Source organism: Lissotriton helveticus, chromosome 5_1, assembly GCF_964261635.1.
Source record: "Lissotriton helveticus chromosome 5_1, aLisHel1.1, whole genome shotgun sequence".
NCBI classification, from domain to species: Eukaryota; Metazoa; Chordata; class Amphibia; order Caudata; family Salamandridae; genus Lissotriton; species Lissotriton helveticus.
The window spans coordinates 2,121,913,785-2,121,940,252 of record NC_136065.1 but is presented as its reverse complement, the minus strand read 5'-3'; the positions used below and the strand labels follow the sequence as shown (position 1 = coordinate 2,121,940,252).

The 26,468-nt window shown below is 45.7% G+C and overlaps 1 protein-coding gene across 3 annotated transcripts in view; it reads left to right on the top strand.

Moving 5' to 3' along the window:
• NUP214 (nucleoporin 214) overlaps positions 1-26,468 on the top strand; it is a 369,960-nt gene that overhangs the window by 8,092 nt on the left and 335,400 nt on the right. For all 3 annotated transcript variants that reach the window (XM_078646199.1, XM_078646198.1, XM_078646200.1), the window contains exon 2: positions 2,314-2,509. In XM_078646199.1, coding sequence (XP_078502325.1) covers positions 2,314-2,509 — 196 coding nt within the window. The remainder of the gene's footprint in view (positions 1-2,313; positions 2,510-26,468) is intronic.

Genomic DNA, 26,468 nt, shown 5'->3' with positions numbered 1-26,468 from the left:
CCAGAAATACAGGGCATTCGAGAGATATCAGAATTACAGATAACAGTTTCCTAACAAATACATTTTTAGTTATCTGTTCCTCCTGGCAATCTGTCATATTTTTACCACTCTGAGATGGGATTAAGTTGCATAGAAGACTGACCCCCATTTATTTATTTATTTATTTATATTCTTATATACCGCCTGAATAGACTCCCGAAGGGGTATCTCCGCGCTTTGCCAGAGGAAGATTTGAGCATTCTGTTCCATGGTCAGAGATAATAGTTGGACTGCAGATGAGAATTAGGTATTCACAAATAGATGGGTTTTAAGGGACTTTCGGAACGCTAGGTGATTAGTGATTAGTCTCAGTGTATGGGGCAGTGAATTCCATAGTATAGGTCCAGTATAGGCCAGTGCACGGCCTCCCTGTCTTGACTTTTTTATCCTAGGTACCTGTATAAGCTGATGGTTGCTAGAGCGTAAAGATCTTCCGGGTACATAGGGGGCGAAAACTTTCGCCAAAAACTTAGGACCACTACCTGACAGACATTTGTGGATGGTACATAGGATGTGGACGCATGGACGCACTGTTAGGATATTTCATAGAGGTCCTCCCGGAGGTTCGCTGACTGACAGCCATGCTGCTGATACTAGTTAAACGTAGGGTGTCGGTGCACTGGGACAGGAGGCAAGAACCCGGCAGGACCAAGTGGCATAGGGATGCTGCCACATGCCATGAGCTATTAGAGGACTACCGGGAATTGATGCCTGCCCGCTAATGTCAGAAAGGCACCTGGGCCCACCTGTGGACTACCTTAGGCTTACTGAAGACATGACTGCGGACGCACAAACCCCGGGCAGTGCCCCCATGACTACAGAGGTGCTTGGCTGTTCCCCTCCAGGTTCTGTACGTACATAGAAGTCTTTGTGAAATTGCCCCTCCTGTTGCTCTGGCACTCTGTCAGGTCTAAACCAGAAACGTTGCTGAACCAATCCTTGAGTCTAGATTGCCTGAGACATGAAAAGTCCAATGATGTATCATGGTTGATGGGTAGTTAAAACTATCTGTTTTAATAGGCAAACCAGAACAGTTTGACAGCACATAGAGCATCAACTCCTCCAGCAAAGGGATTGTTAAGAATAGTTATCTAGAGGTGCTACAAAAGGAACAGGGAGGCGGAAGAGTACAGCAGACAGTGGCTGCTTACTAACTGCTGTCAACTGCAGCTTACATGGAACCCAATTTCTACCATGTCCCTAACTCTTATCGTCGTTTCTACCTGGTGACATTCCTCTTTAATATAGCCCATTTCTTGGTTTTTTTGCCTAAAGCTGTGTTTAGAGAGTCGGGCGTGATTCTGTGACCTCAGTCGATGCTTCGTTTTTGTTCTTCTTTAAATTAAGTAAAACTTTCTTTAAATAAGGCAAAGTCACAAAAGACTCTTTTGCACAGTCTACAGCTTTTGTTTTCCCTGATTGGCTCTCTATGTTCCACTAAATTACCTAATAGGTACAAGCAGAAAACAAATGTGTGAAAGCTGATATCTCGTATTGATGGGTAATGTGCTCCTCAAGTATTCCCGGGTGGCTATTGGGTTCCTGTGTATTGTTGATGCTTCCAGTGGCATGGCACAACCCAGGAGCTGGATTAGGCCCAGGGTGCATGTCTCCATTGCAGTCTAAGTGTCGGGCTAGTATACCACCCCAGAGGATGCTGATGTCCAGGCCATAACTGGAGATGTTTAGAAGCAGGGCTTCCCTAAAGGGACTGTTTTAAGGGACAGTGCAACTACATGAGGAATAGCTAGAATCGGGGAATCGCTACAGAATGTTGGTGGGTTGATGGTCCTACACCAAGTGCACCATTGGATGTAGATCCATTTACAGGCAGAAGGGGTGTGTCTAGAGCAACACCTCTGGCGGTGTGTGTAGTGACAGACTGTCTCTGTGGGCAAAGAGTCTAGGGGAAAGACATCACTGGAGGAGGACATGTCTAGCAGCATGGTATCTCTGGAAGGGGATAGATCCAGTGGCATGCCATTACTGACGTGGGATACTTCTAATGGCAGTGCATCAATGAAGGGGGATCCGCCTAGGAGCTGGCCATCTCTGTGAGGAAGAGTCTAGCGGCAGGGCTTGCCTGCGGGAATGCATCCAGGAGCGGGGCGATGCATGCAGGGCATTACTGGAGGGGGTGCTTCCAGGAGCAGGGCATTACTGAAGGGTAATGATTAATGTTTTACATTAACAAATAGGTACTGCATGTCTTTGTATGTTGTGGTGTGGCTCCGAATGTCTTCTATAAAACTCAATACCATTTTGGTCTTGCAGGATTTTGCTTTCCGGCAGCTCAAAAAGATTCGAATTTTTGAGGCCCCAGAAGAGCTTCCCAAGCATCGTTCCAGCCTCCTGGTCGTTTCAAACAAGTATGGCCTTGTTTTTGCTGGCGGACCTCAAGGCCTTAGGATCTTTGAGACAAGGTCTCTCCTCGTTCCTAATCCAGTTGGAGAAGATCCGAACAAAATTGGTACGTCCTCTGATACTTTGTGTATGTTCAAACCGAACATGCAAGATACATACATGGGTGGAAATGTGGTAGTTATCAGGCAAATTGTTTTCTTCTATGTTAATTTTAACTTTTAATTCTCCCTTTGTTTGAAAATGTTTTTGTCTTTCGCTGTTTCAGAAGTTGAATTTATGTAGTGGGAAATAAACATTTTTTGCGTAGCTAGGTGATTTGCAGGTTTTCAGCCTCAATTTACCAGATAGAAAATGGCTAGCCTGGAGTCATTTCTGAAAGACTAGGTTTTGTGGAGCTTCTTTTGAGGAAGCTGTCTAGGTGACTCTCCAGAGGATCACCAAGTGTGTTGCTTCTCCCTTAGAGAGCAGAAGCCTTTTAAGATGGGGAACCGTATAACAGATGTAAGAGTTACATATTTCCCAATTATTTAACAGCATTCTAGAACTCCCTAAAACATCCCTTCTGTGCCCATGCGTGAATGTCGATTCTGCTGACCCACCACAGAATGCCCCTATTAGAACAAGCATTTGCAATGCAATAGGTCTCGCATTAGGCAAAGTTTGAGCTTTTAGTATTGTAAATGGCATTGGCTATTTTTTTTTGCAGTAGTTACGTTTTGTTTTTATAAAAAGGGACATATAAAATATGTTGCATATTGACATATAATGATGCAGCCCACCTATGACTTATGCAGCAGCAAAATGGAGCAGCATTGAGATCAGAGTGCAGCTCTGGAGGCCACATGTCCACCCACATAAGAAATGTTAGAGGTTGTCCACTGACAAGTTTCCGAAATGGCGCCACCTCCTCTTCGTAACTGAATAATAAACAGATACAGAAAATACACACCACAAGCACTGCAATTTGGCAGCTGCGGCGTCTTCTGCATGATTATAGCCCCTCCCCTCCACATAATTCATCACTTGCCAAATAATGTATCACTTGCCACATAATTCATCGCTTGCCACATAATTTATCACTTGCCACATAATTCATGACACATAATTTATCACTTGCCACATAATTTATCACTTGCCACATAATTCATCGCTTGCCACATAATGTATCACTTGCCTCATAATTCATCGCTTGCCACATAATGTACATAGCATGCCACAACAGTTCATAGCATGTGACCTCATGTGCTTGGACTCCACAGTGAGGGCACTCAACCTTGTAACCACGTGTCAGTTGGGGGTAAAATCGGTTGACTCCTCCCAATTCCATGCTTTACTTGAACTGTGGGAAAAACTGGCCCGGATCATCCTAACCTGCAGCAAACACCAGTTGGGGTTAGCTGTAGTTATTGTCAGTAATAAGGATCCCTACCAGTTCAATGAGTAAAGACACCCTCGCAGTTGGAATACTCCACCGTCGACCCTGCTGCCAGTTATGCGGCATTGCAAACACACTTTGATTAAAGGGTGAGGTTGGGAATTATTCCTGTATGTTAACTGTTATAACCATATGTATTTATGTATTTAAATGCGGTTGTTGGGGTGGTTCTCCTGCAGAGTGGTGTCTTGGATGCTGTGAAGGTTACCCAATGAATATTACACTCTTCTCCCCCAGGCATGTTATGTTATGTTATGTTAATAACTTTTATTGGGCGCACAGCTGCCCCAGCGAAGGGGCGTCCTGGCGCCTGATCAAGTACCACAACACAACAAGTCGATGCTGAAAAAAAGGAGAATCAGTCAGCAGAGGCAAAGGTGGGTTTTTATAGCACGTCTAAAGAGAGTCAGGCTATTTAGGGCACGAATATGGACAGGAAGGGAATTCCATAGTTCAGCTGCCAAGACACAAAAGGAGCGACCTCCCATCCTGCTTAGTCTGAACCTAGGTTTGATTGCCAGAAAAAGAGATTCCGACCTGAGAGACCGCGTGGGGACATAGAAAGAAACAAGCCCCACTGCATGACCTGCAGGCCTGCGGAGAGAAGCGTGTATGACACACGTGGTTTCTAAGCACATGTCTGGGTCTCCTTTTAAGCATCAGATTACTGCTCATCTACAACAGGAACACTGCAACAAACCATTAATAATGTAAGCTCTTTGGGTCTAAGGTGTATCCTTTGTGGTTGGTGTGTAAAAGCATGGGCTCCAGAACATCTATTGTCAAAATACCTATCCTACATACCTGTCATTTTACATACAGGTAAAGCCGCTCCTGCGCTTGTCCCCAAACATACTAGGACTGAAGTTAGAATACCCTGTCAGTCTAGTCCTACAAGAGGTGTTGCACAAGTTTTACTGTATTTCAGAATTAAGAACAAGTTCACTTTTTTGTTGATAGGTATTTCTGTAGACTGGAGATGTTTTGAAGTCTGTTTTCTCTTTCTATGCTTTCACGCTGAACCCCTCTAATCGCTCGACGCACATTTGATGCTTAAGCTCTTTCCCTGCAAGGTCTTCCTCAAAGGCCTTGTGAGTAGCTCCCGGTACTCTGGGATTGCTGTGTGACTGTGCACATTGTGTTTCAATTTGTACTGTAAGTGCAGCTCCTGATAGTCCTCTGACCGCAGGCCGGTCGCTGCCCTGCGTGTTTTCTGCTGGCAGCTGCACTCTGCAACCTTCCACTGTTCTAAAGGATTGTATCCCGAGAGTGGGCATTATTGTATGTTAACTCCACATTCCGCAATACAAATAACTTGCACTTTCCTCTGCAAGGCCTATTTCTATTTATAGTGGCTTATCCTGTACTTTATTTAATTTCAACTTTTATTAAAAGAAAAAAAACTACTCACTTGGGTGTGTGGCTGTCTTATTTCCCCATTCATAAGTTGTAAAATGCATATTTAACCTGCAGAGTGAATTTTGTTCTGTTCATGTTATTAAAGTATACCACTAGCTGCTGAAAATGCCTTGCTGCGCTCTACCAGCTGTTGGTGATGTTGTATTAAATGTCCAATTTCAGTGACCGACCAAGCTCGAAGAAGCTCTCCTTGGAAGGATGCTCAGTGTGTACTTTTATTGAAGGGCACTGGCGCTCCTGCCTCTCCCATCCTTTGTACGTCAAACTCCCACACGTTCATCCTTCCAATGTATGTAAAAACATCTAACACCAGTGCTGCGTTTTTTAGGTCTGGCTACGAACAGCTTAAGTGTTTACACCGAAATCTGCAAACAATGTAAATTATGGAATACCCTCCCTCATTGGCTATGATGTGTGGAGTAGCCCCCCTGCACAAGCATAGGGTGATTTCACTGCACATTAGACATGCATCTGCTGAGAGCGAATAGACAGATTTCACTTAAAAACAGCCCTACTGACGGCCGCATACGAAGAAATAGCAGTGCCACTACAATGCAATAAGTCAATAAGGGAAGAAACCACTATATATAAAATTACATTTACACAGTTTTTCTAAATATTTTAAGAGACAGTAAATGAAGAGCCTTGGCTGAAACTGTTCCACGAACATGTATAAATAGTTGCACTATTTTTAGTATCACCTGTGCAAACTTGCGGTCACATTTCGTAGAAATGTGGTGTATGTGCCAGAAGCTTCTAGTGCCTGCATACTAGAAAGCGCTCCTTCAAGATGACCATCACCAACCTTTATAACATCCTCGTTACTCTGCCGGCCTGCGACCAGGAAGTCAGGCAGGCCGGCGCGACAACAGGAAACAGGAAGTAGGAGGGCGGGAGCCTACCCCGCCTCCCACGGAAGAGCCGGAAGAGCCGCGATTGGTTGCAGCACCGGAGCAGGCAGGAGCCTACCCTGCGCCCCGGTGCCGAAGAATGGAGGAAGAGTCCTGCTGCCGGTGAGTGGGGCTTCGCTTTGTGGCTGGCCTGCGAGGGCGGGAGGGGGGCATGTGTGGGCGCGCGCACGGCGGCGGCGGCCTGTGTATGTGTGCGTGTGTCTTGGAGTCTGTGTGTATGCGTGTGTGACTGTGGGGGAGGAGGAGGAGGGGGTTGCCTGTCTGGGTGCCTGCGTGTCTGTGTAAGTGTAAGTGCGAGTGCGCGCGCGCGTGTGTGTGTGTGTGTGTGTCTGTGTCTGTCTGTGTGCATGCATGCATGCGCGGTAGGCTGGGAGTATGGGAGGGCGGCGCAGGACGGAACGTGCGCGTTCGCGCACACCAATCCAGCCTGGACTGCGCTCGTGCACCTTCTCGTCCGTCCTTCCCTCGAGACAGCTGACTATACGTCTCCAACCCTGGAAGCATCCTTTGGATGCTAATTCCAGGGCGAGACCTAAAAAAGGATTATGCTCTTGTGGTCTTCATGTGAAATCATAGTACCATATGCAGAAGACATTGCACTTCTACTATAGTTGAGCAATCCAAACTGACTCTCAGACTTGTCGGGTGAGAAATTTGGATTCTATACTACCCTGGAAGTTACACATAATAAAGTCTTGGCAGAGTTGCCACTTCCAAAGAAACAGATCTTCACTTACTACTAGATGTAATATATAAGAGTTAAGATATGCATAACAAACATAAATTGGTATTACTTTCAGGGAGGTAAGACATGACTCCAAAAGCTATTTCGCTGCTTTTTTGTGCTGGATTTTAAAAAATATATAAAACTAGGTCCTATGAGCAATGTAATTTGGAGGGAAACTTTGTTTGTTCTCATTTCCCTTCTCAGGTTCTCAAGTTTAATTAAATATCATTACTCCCAGCCAGTCATAGCAGTAGTGCTGCAGCCTAATCGGGAAGCTCCCAAACTGCCAACTTGACATGAAAAAATGAATCCTCTTCTCAAGTCAAAACCTTCCTTTTTAGGTCTCGCCTGGAATTAGCATCCGAAGGATGCGTCGAGGCTGAAGACTTATAGCAGCCGGTCTCGGGGGAATGAGGGACAAGAGGGTGCCACGCGCTTCTCTGGAGCTGGATTTGACTGCGTGGATGCGCACCCACACTCACGCATGCGCACATACACACACTCACGCATGCGCACATACACAGCCACACGCATACACAGCCACACGCATACACAGCCACACGCATACACAGGCACACCCCCCCCCCCCATCGCCGCCGCACCTACACACACACTAGCGCACCTACACGCACACACAGAGACCCCCCCACACACACACACCAGCACACCTACACACACGCACGCACACATACAAAGACCCCCCGCCGCCGCCATCGCACACATACAGAGCCCGCCCGCCGCCGCACGCGCACACACACATGCCCCCAGCCCTCGCAGCTCAGCAACAAGGCGAAGCCCCACTCACCGGCTTCCTTGGTGCGGCAGCTCTCCTCTCATCGGCAGCTGCAGGGCTCCTCTATGCCGGTTACCACGGGCTCTCCCTCACTCCTGTGAGCCTCGTGGAAGGCGCCGGCAGCAGGACTCTTCCTCCCTCCATCTCAGGGCGAGTGCACCGGGGCGCAGGGTAGGCTCCTGCCTGCTCCGGTGCTCAAAATAGCCGCTGCTCTTCCGTGGGAGGCGGGGTAGGCTCCCGCCCTCCTACTTCCGGTTTCCGGTTGTCCCGCCCGGCCTGCCTGACTTCCTGGTCGCAGGCCGGCGGCGATGTTCGGTTTGTCCCGGGCTGCGGCGGTGATGCGGGGGGACAGGTGCATTAACAACGGAGCTTCCTTACCGGTATCTGAACCCGCGCTCCGTACCGTGCGTTAACCCTCGGAGTACCGTGTGATAGTTAACACCTCTGTGCATTCTCCACACATATCTTTACAGCGAGAGCCTTACCCCGCAGAACTATCTCATACGCGGATAGGTGGGATAGCTGAGCGGGTTGAAGTCTCTACTGCAGGTTTGTTATTGTGGGCAACATCGTTTTTAACTCTTCTGCAGCCGATACAAAGAGTGACACCTTTATTTACAGTGCTAAGAAGCCGCAGGGGACAGGTTCAAATAAAAACACCAGTGCGTGTGCGCCGCGTGCCCTTGGACGTGTTTATAAAGTGAGCGCTAAGGGTTACTGGCCACTTTACACAAGGGTGCAAAGGCGAGCAAGGCTGGATGCAGAAGGAAGGGGGGGAGGGGGCGGCACACTGGACCCTCGGTGCTGCTCTCCCGACCTCCTGTGCTGCTCCTTGGGTGTCTCTCCGCCTCTTGCTTTTTCCCTCCCTGGCTCTTTCCTTCCTTCCCTCTGCTCCCTGCAGTGCCCCTTCCCCCCCTCTCAGCCTTTCCTATCCTGGTTCACGCATCCTGGAGCCTCGGAGTGTGAGTGATAAGATGTCCTGTCTGAGCGCGGCCGAAAGCACGAGTGGGAGCGCGGCCTCTGGTGGTGGGGGCAGGACCACAGGCTCTGTAGCACAGCCAGAGACAGGCACTGTACCCTAGATAGAGACAGGCACTGTACCCTGGATAGAGACCGGCACTGTACCCTGGATAGAGACCGGCACTGTACCCTGGATAGAGACCGGCACTGTACCCTGGATAGAGACCGGCACTGTACCCTGGATAGAGACCGGCACTGTACCCTGGATAGAGACCGGCACTGTACCCTGGATAGAGACCGGCACTGTACCCTGGATAGAGACAGGCACTGCACCAGAGCCAGAGACAGGCACTGTACCACAGCCAAGCACTGTACCCCAGCCAGAGACAGGCACTGTACCACAGCCAGAGACAGGCACTGTACCACAGCCAGAGACAGGCACTGCACTACAGCCAGAGACAGGCACTGCACTACAGCCAGAGACAGGCACTGCACTACAGCCAGAGACAGGCACTGCACTACAGCCAGAGACAGGCACTGCACTACAGCCAGAGACAGGCACTGCACTACAGCCAGAGACAGGCACTGCACTACAGCCAGAGACAGGCACTGCACTACAGCCAGAGACAGGCACTGCACTACAGCCAGAGACAGGCACTGCACTACAGCCAGAGACAGGCACTGCACTACAGCCAGAGACAGGCACTGCACTACAGCCAGAGACAGGCACTGCACTACAGCCAGAGACAGGCACTGCACTACAGCCAGAGACAGGCACTGCACTACAGCCAGAGACAGGCACTGCACTACAGCCAGAGACAGGCACTGCACTACAGCCAGAGACAGGCACTGCACTACAGCCAGAGACAGGCACTGCACTACAGCCAGAGACAGGCACTGCACTACAGCCAGAGACAGGCACTGTACCACAGCCAGAGACAGGCACTGCACCAGAGACAGGCACTGCACCACAGCCAGACACATGCACTTTACCACAGCTAGAGACTGGCACTTAACCACAGCTAAAGAAAGGCACTGTACCCTAGATAGAGACAGACACTGTATCCAGCTACAAGCAGACACTGTACGTCAGCTAAATACAGGCACTGTACCACACACAGAGACAGGCACTTTACTCCAGCTAGAGACAGGCACTGTACCCTAGATAGAGACACTGTACCCTGGATAGAGACAGGCACTGTACACCAGCTAGAGACAGGCACTTTACTACAGCTAGAGACAGGCACTGTACCCCAGCTAGAGACAGGCACTGTACCACAGCCAGAGACAGGCACTGTAACACATTCTCAACCGGCCCACTTTACACGTAGTGTCTGATTACTACATATAGCAGTATGATTTCAGTGGATTGCACAAGTGCAGCACCTGGGTGGACCCCACAGACTTGTGTGCATATACAGTCTGATTTAAAAAAAAAAAAAAAAAATTGTGGGTGTGTTGTCGTCCAGCTACATCTTGTGGCCCACAGGCTCATGTATTTGGAGTTTGATCTTTTCTTGGTTGTTTCTCTACAATTCCTGGACTAACCCCTAGAAGATATTCTATAACGGTTTGTTCAAATCATATTACTTTGGTTTGATTCCTGCCAAGTTTGGATGGACTCCTAAAGTAGACACTATATCTTGTTGTATATTACTAATTAGTATAGGTTTATAATTCACCACACTTATGTGGAAACAGAACACATACTGCAGCTGATGCAATACTTTACATTCAAAGGTAGCGCCTTCCCATCTGGGCAACTCCATATGCACCATAATCAATGGGGTAAAAAAAATACATTTCACAAACCAGTCCGGACCACCTAAGATGAGAAGTATCTGTAGGTGTGATTGGCTCGCCTCATTCTTTATCGCATCCGTTCTTTGGCACAGCTAAATGCTTATAGTGCATGATCTGAGCAGTCTCTGCCATACAGGCAAGCCATCAAATCATTTCTCCCAAAGAGCTCACACACCATCCACCCATGCACCAGCATCTCATGCTTACCTGTTCTATCCCTCACTCCTTTTAGGTCTCGCTGGTACTGCATCCGAAGGATGCGTCCAGCTGGAGACTTATAGCTGCCCGTCCCGTATTTGCAATGCAATAGGTCTCACTTTTGCGAGAGTTTAAGCTATTAGCATTGTAAATGACAATGCCTTTTATTTATGTTTAAAAGCAAAAACATAAATAAAAGGCATTGCCATTTACAATGCCAATAGCTCTAACTTTAATAATGCGAGACCTATTGCATTGCAAATGCTTGTTAATATTAATAAGTCACTCCTGTGGAAGGTCTTGGTATCCCACAATGCAGGGTGCTAGATATTAAAAAGAAGGCAGGGCTCGACAAATGCACTCGCCCGCTCGCATTTGCGAGGGAGAATGGACGAGGACGAACTATTTTTAGGTCCTACTCGCCCTTTCTAGCGAGTAGGAAATCAAACTAACTTTTGTCTTCTGTTTTTAAAAACAGAGCAAAAGTGACAAGATAACACGATTTAAAGGCATTTTTATTGCTCACAAAGGAAATGAGCAATAAACATGCCTTTAAATCTTATTATCTTGTCACTTTTGCTCCGTTTTCAGAGACGGAGGTCAAGTGGGTTGGAGTCAGGTCAAGTGGATTTTCCATGGTACTAGACCTGCAGGACTAGTACCATTTTTCGGATTTGTCGAGCCCTGGAAGGACATGGTCCTCTGGTGTTCAACATGCCTGGATAATAAACTCTAAATTGCTGTTGTCACGGTAGCAAGATTGGTGGCCCCATTGGCTAACATTGAGTTACACAAGCCACCTCGCTAAGTGCTAACTTCCATGTGGGACCACCGAAGATATTGCTCCAAGGTATCATAATATTTTTTACATTAAACCCGACTCTTTGTTAGGTTCGGGTTTAAGGTAACCTTTAATAGGAAGGATATTTGATAAAGTTACCACTTTCTTGCCTAACCTTTGGTAGCCCTTGCTAACTATCTACAGCAGTTTTCACCCCAGGCAACAGGCTGTCCCCCTGCTAGGAAGTATAAAGTGCTCCCAGGAACAAGGAGAATTGCTGGTGAGAGGAGGTGTGACATCCTCCAGCAGATGACTACCGAGCAGTGGCCTCAGATGGCCCAACTTCAAATAGCCTTCTGCCTCATGAAGCAAATGCCGGTCACATCCTCCTGTTTTCTGAGCCCATTTCTGATGGCTTTTAGGACTCTGTTGTAGTGTAGTTCCTATTATCCCAATAGGCTCTGCGCATTGGAATAATACCTTCAATAGTATAGGCCTAGACCAGACGTTAACTAGGTCTTCTATTGTCGATATTAGACTTAAAGTTTTGGGTTTGCCAGCTAGCTCAGAGTTCACTAGAAACTTTCTCGAATAGGCAAGGAGGAGTTGAACCTCCCTGGATAGACAAGAAGGGATTTAGTTTCTGACAACCATAGAACATGACAACTTTGCTCTCCCCTAATCAAGAGTGTATCTCTAGAGTCGTGTGAAAACAAAAGACAACTTATTTTACTCAGTCAGTACGTGCATTCTTAGTCTCACCAGATTGTAGAGAAAAGGAAGAGACGGGCGTGTTCAATAAAAGATGGTATTTATTGATCAGTCTCTTTTCTCGTACAAGAGAAATGGATCGATATTATTGCAATACTTATGGTTAAGTAAAGTGCATACAATAAAAGCAGAAGTATAAAATAATACTGTAAACACATTTATATGGTTTCTAAGCCATAAGGTGGTTTAAAATGGATAAAATAGATACATACACATATACATTTGACTAATCGTACTCAACTGGTGTTTCTAACTACGCCTACCCCGGTGTACCTGACCTAAGCCTAATACGTGGGCGGGAATAGAAAGTAGCAGTTTAAGTTAAGTTTGTTTTGCCAAGTGACTGACTCAAGAATTCTCTGCAAGGGGTTATTCAGTTCTGTACCTTGAATCTAGGATGAATGAGGGATGGTATCTCTCGTCTCTGGTCTCGATATTCCAGGCTGCCTGCGAGGGCTACCCGGAAGCGCCGGAGCTGGATTTCTCGGCAGGAGAAAGCAGCGTCTCGTTCTCAGCGCGTCAGGAAGGCGGGGCTGCGCCAGCGGGGTCTGCTCTGCTCTGGGCTTCTGCAAGTCTGGCTGCTCCGATCTCGTCACCACCGCGTGTGTTTGCTTAAGGCAATACCGGTAATATTTATACCTGTAAGGTGCCGAGATTGACGTAAGGATGGACATAGATACGTCAATAAGGATGTCATACGACTTGGTCGTTAGCACATTCTTTTGCTGAAGTTCTCGATGAAATCAAAACAATGGCCGCAGGGTTTTTCCCAGGTTGTCATAGGTTTGATTTGTTTTGAGAACTCCGTATGCCTTATCAGGGGCTGGAGGAATATCGCTTGTCTAATTAGATGGCAAGCGTTATGACCTAATCAGATAACACGTTCCTGTGCCGTAGTGTGGCTTAATCAGATAACGGTTTCTGCATCATGGGATGGCTGCTAGTTAACTTGTTAACCGGAACAGGGTCAGGAATAGGGGGATCGATACAGAACCTATAGGAATACATCACACCCACTCCACGCTAACTATGGCCATGTTTACTAATCTAGGCATAGTAAAACATACTGTAGAGTATCGTGTATACCTTACCACCCCAAAATACATATAATGCATTTCTAATAATGTAATATACGGGAAAAAAAATATTCACATGTACTATATGCACTCAAGCTGCAGAATAATGCTAAAGTAATCACGCATATGTATACATTATTGCTAATTGGTATATGAGAATTTACACATGAAATGGCTCTTAATACAGAAGAAAAAAAGTTCGAGACCATTTCATCACAGAATAAAAATAATTATGAACATACCTGCGGGCAGCTAATGTCTATAAAGTTTCTAAAAATAGAAATTTTAGTTCTTTAAGAATAGTTCTTACTTTAAGCAGAAGATAAGTGTCCCGAAAAATCGTAAAAATATTTTGGGGCTGCTGAAAAATTGCTGTCCGTGAACTGGAGGGAAAATTGTTCATGGTATTCTGTTATTAAAGTTGAAGGCCAAATTCAGGGAACGCCGTGTGCTAGCTTGCTCAAAAGTCTCTATTTCTGCTCTGGTGAGAACATCATATCATTTAGACTGTCGAAAAAGCTGTCAACAGCTTCCTGGGAGAGTTCCACTAACTCGGAAAAGGATGTAACCATGCATTCATGTGCATGATTGTCTCCATTGACGTTTTGATTAGTATTGCTGACAGAAGGTCGTACCTGATCAATGCTGCTTTCATCTTGAACTTCACTACCCCTTAATCGTAGTGGTGAAGTCTCCACGAATGCCGTCATCAGGATTGGCAGCCGTTGAGGGCAGCACAAAGCATGAGCCTTTATTGGGCTCAACAATGTTTCTGCATCCATAGGCGCATCCGATTGTAGTGTCAGACAGGTGTCCAACACGCATTCTTCTCCGCACAGCAGGCACCTTAATACAGGTAAAACACATCGATGCCACATTGGTCGAAATGAAAGAAACCAAGTTATGTTCAGGTCTCTAAGCCGGGATAGTCCCAGGATTTTTGATATCCGGTCCCGGTATCCAATGGCTCGGATTGTTTCTTCCCTTGTCGCAGGTGTTTTGTCTGTGACACGGTTTGCCATAACGAAATATTAGGACCAAGAATAGGATTCCTGCAATTAGTCCTAAAATGAGGGGAAGTCCGCCAAAAATCGAATGGACGAAATCTGGAAAAATACCCAGTATGGCTTTGAATGGTGTTAATGCCATCGAAAATACTGTCTTAAATACCTTTGAGACTCCACTGGTATCAGAAATATTTAAGATTTCATTCAGGATTTCTGCGAAATGTATGGGGGAATTAGTTGATAACAATGAGTGAATCTCTGCAGTCGTCCTTGCGACTAGGAGATCATACGTTTCTTTTGATGACGTGAGCCTGGTTGGCGTCTGAAGAAGCACTGTTTCCATTCTGCTTAAAGTGTCTATTCGAATAGAAGTAATTTTCAAGTTGGGCCATGCCCTTGCCTCCCTGTCTGGAAAGGAGCTGGGGAACAATAAGCGTCCACAGCACTTGACCTTCGCAGTCGTAGTTACGAGATAAGGAGTCCCGGGCATAAGACTACCACCATAATCCACAATTAGAATGTAACTCCCATTATAGAGTCTTTGAAAGAATGGTTCTATCTCTGTAGCAGGTGTGCCTAGCTGGTGACATGAAAGGTTATTTGAGTTCCCTTCACAGGCTCCATGCAAACTAATTCCATTACACAGAAGTGTACCGCTTAGTGACATCGCTCAATTATTGCCACTAAGAAACACTTTCTGTCCTTTATTACTGACACATGCATGTGACTAGGGCAAATTCCATGTTGTCTTAATGTACCCTTTTCCCAATTTTTCGTACATGCCAGCCTGTATATATTTTTGGCAGTATTGAAACCTGAAGGTTGATATTGGAATATTAATTATCCCATGTATTATCCATTCACTGACAGGTCGTTCTGACATTGTCACTGGTAATCTCTCGAGTTTCTCAATGCTCAGGATTGTATAATCAGCACCCTTTTGTGCCATACTGATTTGTTTATCAGTAAGGTTAAAGATATTGAATAGTGACGTTGTGTTGATTAAACGCCAAGGCACATAGCCTGAACGCAGATTTTGTAACGTCCAGCCAAGCTGTACAATAGAACGCAATTGAGACTGACCGTGTTGTAACAACAGTAAGTCTTGCGATATTATGTCGATTGCTGAAGACACAATGCTGTCCAAAGAAAAAATTCTGGAGGACAGAGTCATTAACCCATTGTCCACTACAGAAAGTGATTTTTCCAAATTAATACGGTCAATTTCCCGTATACTTTCTGCTGTTTCAATTTGAGTTACCTTCCAGGCCTCGTTGTAAGCTGCATAAATAGAGGCTGCATGAAGCGTTTTTGACGCTGTTTGCGTGGTCCCATAATGAAATCACGCAAGTCAGCACCATCAGTAAGTAAAGTTAGGTGTTGCTTAATTTCTGTCAGTGTGGAAGTTTGTAGCCATTGAAGGCATAATTTGCCCACACTGTAGGTGGTTATTATCCCTGGGTGTTGTCTTTGGGAATATCTAGGGTCTGGCCTGGTCAATTTGAACCCCTGTGTTTTGTTCAGGAATCTGTCTTGACAGTTATTAGTATCTGTGGGCCATATCAACCACTGTTTCCAATCAGGATGTGTTCTGTTTTGGTTTAATATATAGTTTACGTCTATCTCTTCATCTGTAGAGCTATTGCTTTCCTTTGTTGGCTTTGGAATAGACGGTTTATTTAAGTCTTTGATTTTGGCTAAGCCAAGACAGGTGGTTTGTTGAACAGTGTCATTCAAAAATATAATTTGTTCTGGGATCATGCAGGCTCTAAACAATGATTCTATACCTTGTACTTGCCATTCTTTTGTACCCCAAACACTTTTTACTTCAACATTTTTGTCCCAATAATCAAACCCAAAAGTATTCATTTGTTCAAAAAACGAGTCTGAATATATCAATTTCGTGTTTGTTAGCATGGTCTTTGTCCCTGTCTTATTTGACAATTTGAAATAAAATGTTTCAGCATTACTTGTGTTGAACCCTGAAAAGTATGAATATTTGTCGTAAAAGGTTCTTCAAGTTCAAGTTCAAGGTCAGGTATTTATAAAGCGCACTACTCACCCAGAGGGTCTCAAGGCGCTGGAGGGAGGGGTTTACTTTTTATCGAATAGCCATGTTTTCAGTTCTTTTCTGAAGGAGATGTGATTCTGAGTAAGGCGGAGGTGGGTGGGGTGTGAGTTCCAGGTCTTGGCAGCCAGGAAGAAGGATCTGCCACCCATGGTGGTTTTTCGGATGCGCGGGACTGCGGCGAGGGCTTGATTGGATGATCTTAGTTGGCGGGTGGGATAGTAGAAGGATAGTCGGGTGTTGAGGCATTCAGGTCCTAGATTATAAAGGGCCTTGTGTGTGTGGGTAAGAAGGCGGAAAGTAATTCTTTTGTTGACGGGAAGCCAGTGGAGGTTTTTTAAGTGACCGGTGATGTGCTCTTGGCGCGGGATGTCTAATATGAGTCTCGCTGATGCGTTTTGGATGCGCTGGAGTTTTTTCTGCAATTTTGTTGTAATTCCGGCGTAGAGTGTGTTGCCATAGTCCAGTCGACTCGTGACCAGTGCATGGGTGACAGTCTTTCTTGTTTCGAGGGGGATCCAGCGGAAGATCTTTTTGAAAATGCGAAGGACGGTGAAGCAGGAGGACGATACGGCGTTGACTTGTCTGGACATTGAGAGGGAGGAGTCTAGAATGAAGCCAAGGTTACGTGCATGGTCTATGGGTGTGGGCGCAGATCCCAAAGCGGAAGGCCACCAGGAGTCGTCCCAAGCTGAGGGGGAGGATCCAAGGATGAGCACCTCCGTCTTGTCTGAGTTGAGTTTTAAGCGGCTCTGTTTCATCCATTCGGCTACTTCTTTCATACCTTCGTGAAGGTTGTTTTTGGCGGTGTTGGGGTCTTTGGTGAGGGAAAGGATTAGCTGGGTGTCGTCGGCGTAGGAGATGATGTTGAGGTTGTGTTGACGTGCGATGGAGGCGAGGGGACTCATGTAGACGTTGAAGAGGGTGGGACTGAGTGAGGAGCCTTGAGGTACGCCGCAGATGACTTCGGTGGGCTCTGAGTAGAATGGGGGGAGTCGGACTCTCTGTGTTCTCCCGGCTAGGAATGAGATGATCCAGTCCAAGGCTTTTCCTTGTATGCCGATGTTGTTGAGGCGTTGTATGAGGGTGTTGTGACAGACAGTGTCGAAGGCGGCGGAGAGGTCGAGTAGAATGAGGGCCACTGTTTCCCCGTTGTCCAGGAGTGTTCGGATGTCGTCGGTCGCCGCAATGAGGGCGGTTTCGGTGCTGTGTTTGGCTCGAAAGCCGTTCTGTGAGGGATCCAGGGAGTTGTTGGATTCAAGGAAGGCTGCTAGTTGGCTATTGACGGCTTTCTCGATGACTTTGGCCGGGAAAGCGAGTAGGGAAATGGGTCGGTAGTTTTTCAGATCGGAGGGGTCTGCTGTTGGTTTTTTCAGAAGGGCGCTGAGTTCGGCGTGTTTCCATATTTCTGGAAAGGTGGCGGAGTCGAAGGAGCAGTTGATGACATCGCGGAGTTGGGGAGCGATGATGGAGTCAGCTTTGTTGAAGATGTAGTGGGGGCAGGGGTCAGAAGGTGAGCCAGAATGGATTGAGTTCATGAGGCGAATGGTGTCTTCAATGGTGATTGGGTTCCAGGAGTTGAGGTAGTTAGTTGGAGGGGTGGGATCTGAAGTGGGTGGGGTGAGTTGGTCATTGGGAGTATTCTTGAAGCTGTTGTGGATGTCGGCAATTTTGTTGTAGAAGAAGGAGGATAGCGCATCGCAGAGGTCTTGGGAGTTAGTGATGTCGTTGGATGCTGCGGGAGGGTTGGTGAATTCTTTGACGATATTGAAGAGTTCCTTGCTGTTATGAGAGTTGTTGTCGAGACAGTTCTTAAGTGCTGATTTCTTGGTGGATCGGATCAGTTGGTGGTGTTTGCGGGTGGCTGTCTTGAGGGAGTCCATGTTGTCTGAAGTTGGTTCTTTTCTCCAATTCTTCTCCAGGGTGCGGCATGTCTTCTTGGATTTTTTAAGGTCATCATTGAACCAGGGAGCTTTTTTGCTGGATGATTTCGACTGGTGTTTTTTCAGGGGTGCTAGTTCGTCCGCACTGTGGGTAATCCATTGCCTGAGGCAATGGATGGTGGCCGCTAGGTCTTGGTCCGTAGCCAGGGTGGGAGTGTTTTGGCTGAGTGATGTGAGGAGTTGTTCGGTGGAGATTTTGTTCCATTTTCTACGGGGAATGGGTTGTAGGCGGTTGTGGGTCAGGGTTGTTTTGTAGCTGAAGTGAACACAGCTATGATCCGTCCAGTGGAGGGCTGTAGTATGATCGAAGGAGATGTGCTTGCTGGAGGTGAAGATAGGGTCGAGCGTGTGTCCGGCTATGTGAGTGGGGGTGTCAACAAGTTGTTTGAGTCCGAGATTGGACAGGTTGTCCAGAAGGGTGGTGGTGTTGTTGTCGTGAATGTTGTCAAGGTGGTAGTTGAGGTCTCCTAGAAGAATGTAGTTCTCGGAGGCGAGGGCGTGCGGGCTGACGAAGTCAGTGATGTCGTCACTGAATTGAGATCGGGTGCCTGGGGGCCTGTAAATGAGTGTTCCTCTAAGTGTGGTCCTGGGGTCGGTGTGGATCTGAAAGTGGAGGTGTTCGGCGGTTGCAAGATTGACGTCAGAGCTGGTTGTAATTTTGATGGTGTTTCTATGGACGATGGCGATGCCTCCTCCAGTTTTTTTATTGGTGCGGTCTTTTCGAATGATCTTGTAAGTGTCCGGTATGGCTATGGCGATGTCGGGTGCAGAAGATGCATTCATCCATGTTTCAGTAAGGAAGGCGATGTCAGGTGACGCAGTGTCGATTTAGGTCCCAGAGTTCGGTTGCATGTCTGTGGACCGAGCGGGTGTTCAGTAGGATGCATTTCAAGTCGTTGGGTTCGGAGCTGTGTGTTGAGGAAGTGTGTTTGGTGAGAGTCCTGACGCAGTTGAACTTACAGGAGAGGCAGGAGAATGGGCCCTGGGTACGTCCTGGGGTAGCTTCGCAGCAAAGTGGGGTGCGTCCGGCGTTGAGGGCGAGGAGAGTAGCGGCATCATAAGTTACTCTGGGGGGTTGGGAGCGGCATAGGGCAGGGGGACGGGCGCTGGGCGCGGTCCAGGCGCGGACGGGCGTAGACGGGCTTACCTTTGGCGCACCTTCGGCGCGGCCGCAGCGCGTGGACGCTGCGCGTTGGGACATTGGTCATAAATGGATAGTGTAGGGGGCGGTGCGTGGGAGGGGCAGCAGCTGGGAGGCGGTGGCGGGAGGAGGGGCGGACCAGGGGAAACAAACAACAAAATGGAGGGTCAAAGGCGAACAGAGACAGGGGCAGCAAATGTTCAACAGCGCTGAGTGTGCAGGTTTATGAAAAGTAAGCACACCAGCCTCAGTGTAGCGATATTAATTCTACTAGCCTCAGCAAGGTCGCGCAATTAATTAATTAAATAAATTAGTGCGGCGCTACGCGAGCAAAGCGCTACAGGGCTGCGAGGATCAGCCAAACAAAGTTGTAAATGTTACAGAAATAACGATACCGCTAAAGCGACAGAGCGTGGCAGCTGCAAGTCAGCAGGAGCGTGGGGGAGCAACCGATCTGAAGGAGGTCCTTGAGCTTCCTTTTGGAGGGGTTGCACAATGTTCCCATTGATTATAATTTAAAACATTTCTAGGTTGTGCAGATTTATGTAGAAAATGGTTACCATAGTGGTTGTAACAGTACATACTATCATAATTAGTCGAACCCTGCAAATAATCATGTTTGGTAAATTTAGCAGACATCACTAGGTCAGACATCATATTATTTATACTTTCAAAGTCCCAATCATCAGCAAATGAGCTTGTTTTTACAAAGTCACTCAATGAGATCTTAATTTGGTGTGGATATTTCAGGATCTCAACCGGACCATAAATTTCGTAGTCAGTATTGTCCCATGCTACCCCACCCGGTATAGGATTGGCTGTGAAGTTGACTGAAGAAAGTTCTCTTTTCTCGACGTGTGAAGATGTGTGTGGCTTGAGGATCAAGTTGATTTTCTGACTTGCTGTGTCCATTTTAGCATATTTTCCCTCAATGAAGCGTCCCAAAGTTAGTACCATGATGAGCCAAAGTATGAGGATAAATGCACCAAAGCCCACCCAAAAATCAATCCATGGAGAAATCAGATATGTTTCTTTCAGCTGTTTCAAAAGTTCTTTAGCTTTATCTTTAAAGGTTTTTGTTGATGGCTGTGTTTTTGATTCACTTAGGTCTTCAGAGGAATCATCGAAGTTAATGAAGTAGCCGGATGCAGTTCTGTCAATTGTTCCAATTGCTTCAGGATTACTGTTTCTTGCATATTCGTATGTTACTTCATTGTAGGTTGGTGTGTCTCTACTAAATGTTTTTATTTGGATTTTCAGAGGTTTAAGTTCCATTGCATTGTTGCACAGTCCTTGTTGTTCTTCTGTAGGCGTTTCGAATGTGATTAGCCTCTTAGTTAGGACCTCTGTATTGGTAGCAAATCTTGGTGTTCTACTACTTATCGGGAGCCCACTTGGCCTACTGTTTGTTATCGGCCACATGATTGTGGTCGATGGATACAACTCGGTTCTCCTTTTTACCAGCAAGCGGCGGTAGTACAACTGATCTTGTCCCGTTGATGGACAAGACAGGAACTGCTTTTCTGTAAGAAGGCCCAAATTCCTTCTTTACCGCGATCTTTTCTCTGACTAGATCCCCGACTTTTGGAATCCAGACAGGTCTTGCTGGGACAGGTGGTGGTTCTTCAGTGGTTGTTGGCTGTTGTTTCAACTTTATGTTGCTCAGGTCTTTTCTTGTTTCGTTTAAGTCCTGCAAAATAGCCAAACGATCTTTGATATCAAAGCTTTTTTCCTTCACCACTGAAGTCTGACTGTCGAGGTCTAAGACTAACATCCTAGTTCCAAATAATAATTCGTACGGACTGAGTCCTTTCAGAGAATTTCTTGGCAGGTTATTTAGACTACGTTGGACACTTATTAGATGTTTGACCCACCCAGCTCCCGAACCTAATACCTTTGCTGTTATAGATTGCTTTATGTCACGGTTTTTTCTTTCTACAATTCCGTTCCCCTCAGGGTGAAATGGACAAGAGTACCGCAATGTAACGCCCATGCTGACCATGGCCTCCTTATAAGCTCTAGAGCTAAAAGCAGGACCATGGTCCGAATGCAGCATGCCAATTGCGTATGTGCCGATAAAGACTCGCAAATCTTTTATAACAGTTCTGGCGTCAGCCGTTCGCTGGGGCCACATCCATATGAATCTCGTGCATGAATCCACTGCCACCAAGATATATTTATAGTTACCATCCCGTTGTAAGGGACCACAGTGGTCCAGGTAAACACAAGCTAATGGTTTATCTGAGATTAGAAGGGGCGTCTGTGCTGGTCGTCTCACCGTTGATACTTTCATTCTTTGACATATTTCACATTCTAGAACATAGTTCCGCGTTTGTCTTCTCATTTGTGGCCACCAGTATCTCTGTTTTAATAATGATACTGTGGCTGAGACGCCGGCATGTATAGAAGCAAGTCCTTCGTGTGCCGCTATTATTAGTCCTAACCTATGTTCCATGTTTGGAATTGCCCTATCCCCCACTCCAGGGATTCGAGCAAAAGGAACATTGTTTGCATCAGTTATGTATGAGTATTTTACTGGAAAGCCTTTCGGGAGTGTTTCTATCGAATCCTTTTCTGTAGCGCTGACAGCCTGTAATATTTCGCTGTCTATTTTTGTTTTTGACCGTGTGATGGCAGCTACGGAAGCCGTTTGCACAGCAGCCTTCGCGGCCTCATCAGCCAATGAATTCCCTGCAACGTGAACGCCATCACGTTGATGACTCAGTGTATGTATCACGTGAGTCTTTGGTAGTTCTTTCTGTAAAAGAACTACTTGTTCCCAGAGCATTTTATGCTTGATTGTGCCTCCTTTTGCATCCTTAAAACCATTCTGAAGCCAGATCTGTAAGTATTCATTGTAAGACTGGACGCAATAATACGAATCGCACACTATGAGTGTGGGGAATTCTCGATCGGTATTTTCAAGCGCCATCTTGAATGCTAGCAGTTCAGCTCGCTGAGCTGTACAGTCTCCCAGAGATTGTGTTTTGGTGATAGCTGGTTTAAATTTCCCTTCGTGCCAGCGACCTTTAACAATCGCGCACGCAGCACTGTAAGCTTGTTTACCCCCCACTGCGGGTTGTGCTGATCCGTCTGTGTATATTATACAGCCGTAATGTTCTAGAGGCAGAATTTCGGTCGGCGGAGGACATTCGAATTCGTATTGGAGAAATTCTTGTGTTTTTAAATTGGGATCAAATTCGTATACCACGTCTGTTGCAGCAAGAGAATTAGCCCACTGTATCCTCCTTGGATGTAGTGCTTTAGCATTCGGAATGCTTGCCTTTGTTACCGCCTCCAAGGCTGGTATCGGTGTCACGATTATTATTCGTTTACCTTGTGCCAGGGCACGTTCTTTTGCTATAGCTGTCTGTGTTGCAGTTAGAATTTTTTCCGTTGGGCTAAATTTCATTTCAGCTTTAGTGTACAAGTGTGATTTGAATGCAATTGGTACCTTTTCTCCCTCATTAGAGGTCAGGTATGTGAATCCGCATCTTCCTGGGATGACTCGAATCACAAGATTGCGTGTGTTATCACGTGTTTCTAATTTTGTTTTAATTAACATGTCTGTTTGTAAGGATCTCAAAATTTCTGTGTGTGTTTGAGTCCAATTGGTTCTTTTAAAATCTGGTTTTATTAGATCATAAAGGGGTTTGACCCTTTCTGCGTAATTTGCAATGTATGTTCTTCCGAAATTTAGGAAGCCTAGAATTGACTGTAGGTTTTTTAGTGTTCTAGGTGCTTGGAGTACGGCACATTTCTCTAGGAAATTGTCAGCCAGGCTTTTGCCTTCACTTGATAATTCATATCCTAAGAACAGGACTGTTAGATGGGCAATTCTGGATTTTTTAAAGTTGAATTTGTAACCCTCTGCTGCGAACCCAAGTATTATGGTGTTCACTCTCTTCAAGTGAGTATCCAAGTCATCATCTGTTAGGTAAATGTCGTCGACATATGATAATGCCTCGTCATCGTATGTTTGTAGTAATTCTGTTACTCTCGCTGAGAATACTCCAGGGCTGTTCTTGTATCCCTGGGCTAACCGACAGAATTGTTTTTGAGTGCCATTTATTGAGAACGCAGACAAATATCTGCTCTCTGGTGCTATATTTTGACAAAAGAATCCATTAGAGATGTCTAATGTTGTTTTGTATTTTTTGCGCACTATGTTATTCATTAGTGCTGCACTATGCGAGTTTTGCACTGCAAAAGTTTTGCAACATGAGTTAAGGTGTCTGTAATCCAAAACTAGACGATATGAATTGTCTGGTTTGGAGACAGGAAACAAAGGGTTGTTCATTTGTGAGGTGCAAGTTTCAATCACCCCCTGGTATTCTAGTTGATCTAGGATTTCTTTTACCTGTTTTTTAGCTTCTTGCTTAATTGGGTACTGTCTTTGTGCAGTAGGTTGTGATTTTAACTGGATATTGTGAGGAGGAGAGTCCTCATCCCATCCTACGTGATTTTTATATAAAGCAGGAGCTTGAGCTACTGCCCACTTTCTTGCAAGTGTATATTTTTTATGAATTGGGATATGATTTGAGAAGGCAGGCATCATTATTTCTTCGCCATGAGGGCAGTCCCTGACAAACTCTGGTGGCCAGTCTTTTTCAGCTAGAAGGATGTCATAGCCCTTGGAGAGATTATCCCAAAATAGTCCCCTTATTTTTCTAGTCTTATCCCCTTCTATACGTAAAGTTATTTCATATATTTTGTGAGGTTTGCTAATTCTGGTGTCTGCAGTTTCCACTTGAAGATATTCATTCGTGTCCACTGTCTCCAGATGATTCATAAGGACTTTGCGAGCTATGCTCACTTCTGCTGCGCTGTCTAGCATTGTCTGAGCCCATTCTCCGTTTTTCAGTTGTGTCCTCAGTATTCTCGGCATTGTTAACTACTTTAATACTGGCTACCTTCTTTTTTGGAAATTGTAATTTCTTATTTGGATGAGCAGGTTCCTTGTCTTTGGACTTGACGTGCCCTTCCCTGGGTTCCGATCGTCCTCTTCTTTCCGATTTCTGCGAGGAAGTCTGAAAAGATTGAGAGGGACGTGTATCAAAATCTTGATATCTATCCGGTTTCTTTATATTATCCCTATTTCTAAGGTTGTATTTTTTCACAGCGGGCTCACTTTGGGGAGACTTGGGTCCTTGGTCCGGAGATCTTTCTCTCCGCCGAGGAGACCTTCCTCTGGACTGGAATCTCTTTTCTTTTGGATTGGATTGTTTGTTTCCATCCCAGTTCTTCTTTTGACTGTTTAGGTTATTTTTAATAAATATTTTTTCAGGACTTTCAATTAGTTGGGGCTTCACTGGTATTCCACCCAAACTATCTCTACCTAGTTCTTCATAGGATTTTTCTATAATTCTGGCAATTTCAGCTGGTTGGTCTGCTATATCTGTCTTTTTTAACCTCTGGCGGATCGCCACGTTTGCTGCTTCTCCCTTTATATTGGCTAGTAATATAGCCGAGACCTGCTTGAAGTCTTTCAGTAATTTCATACCAAGAGTTAAAGCGGGTTCTGGACCGTATTCGTCTTGAATTTGTTTTAGCACATCTGGTATTACCGAAATGGATGGAACACCGTGCGTTTTTGTGTAGATGGAAGCAAAGACTGTACCCCAAGTGTCACAGTCCTCCACGTGTGGTGCGATTCCCATTGGAAGACAGATAGTCAGAATCCTCTGTTTATCCACAGGGGTGGTGTCTGGAAACACCGCCTCTATTTGGGTGATTTTTTGTGCTAACCAGAATGGTATTTGTTCCAGTTTAGCTGGTACTTTACCTAGGCAGGACTGTATGTTCTGTGGTGTAATTTTATTTGTGTTCCCCTGATGAGGGGTCAGCTGTGGAATTTTAATTGCTGGTTGGATTGTTGAAGTCCGCATTACATATTGGACTAATTGTCTATGTACTTTTATTAATTGTTTTAGTTGTATTAGAAGATCTGCTGCAGACATTCTTTCGATGTCTGGATGTGGTGTGTATCCGGCTAGGACCGGCCACGTTGCTCCTGGTCTACCTAATGGACCGAGCCTGGTGATGTGATTGTTGTGTTTTAGGGCGCCATTAAACAAGAGCAGATGCTCTTGGAATTTAAGTGGTACTTCCACCTCCTCGAAAGGAGTGTATTCTTCAGGAGGTTCCTCTGTTTTGTAATGGTGGAAGACCTTTGTTACAGCGTTTGCTGCTGGAAAATGTATCCATGAATAGAATACCTCTGTCTGCCGATATTCGTGTGCCTCTATTACGAATATGACTGTGCCACCTCTAGGTGTCAGTCCATTTTCTATAAGTTTCAAAGTTATAGATTTCCTTATGTTGACCCCGATGAGTATTAAATTCGGGTCTGCTTCTTGCATAGTATTATCAGCTGTTACGAGTTCAGCTGCTACTCTAGCTATCTCTCTTTCTTCTTCAGTTTCTGACATTCTACTGTCAGGAAGTTTATTTTGTTTAGTTGCAGATCAGGTTTCTTTATGGAAGCAAAGATTAGATGCACAATATTTTGGAACAGTGTATCCTTCAACGTTGACTAAACCAAGAACCATACATAGGAGTTTCCTCCTGCGAGGTTTGGCGGATATGACCTTTCACCCACTCCAGACGTCTTTGGAGTATTATGGGAAAAAAGGGGTCTGAGTGAAAAAGCACGACTGAGTTACTCTAATGTCTTGCGTTAGTTTTATCGCCTTTCCAAACGTTTGGGCGCCATGTAGTGTAGTTCCTATTATCCCAATAGGCTCTGCGCATTGGAATAATACCTTCAATAGTATAGGCCTAGACCAGACGTTAACTAGGTCTTCTATTGTCGATATTAGACTTAAAGTTTTGGGTTTGCCAGCTAGCTCAGAGTTCACTAGAAACTTTCTCGAATAGGCAAGGAGGAGTTGAACCTCCCTGGATAGACAAGAAGGGATTTAGTTTCTGACAACCATAGAACATGACAACTTTGCTCTCCCCTAATCAAGAGTGTATCTCTAGAGTCGTGTGAAAACAAAAGACAACTTATTTTACTCAGTCAGTACGTGC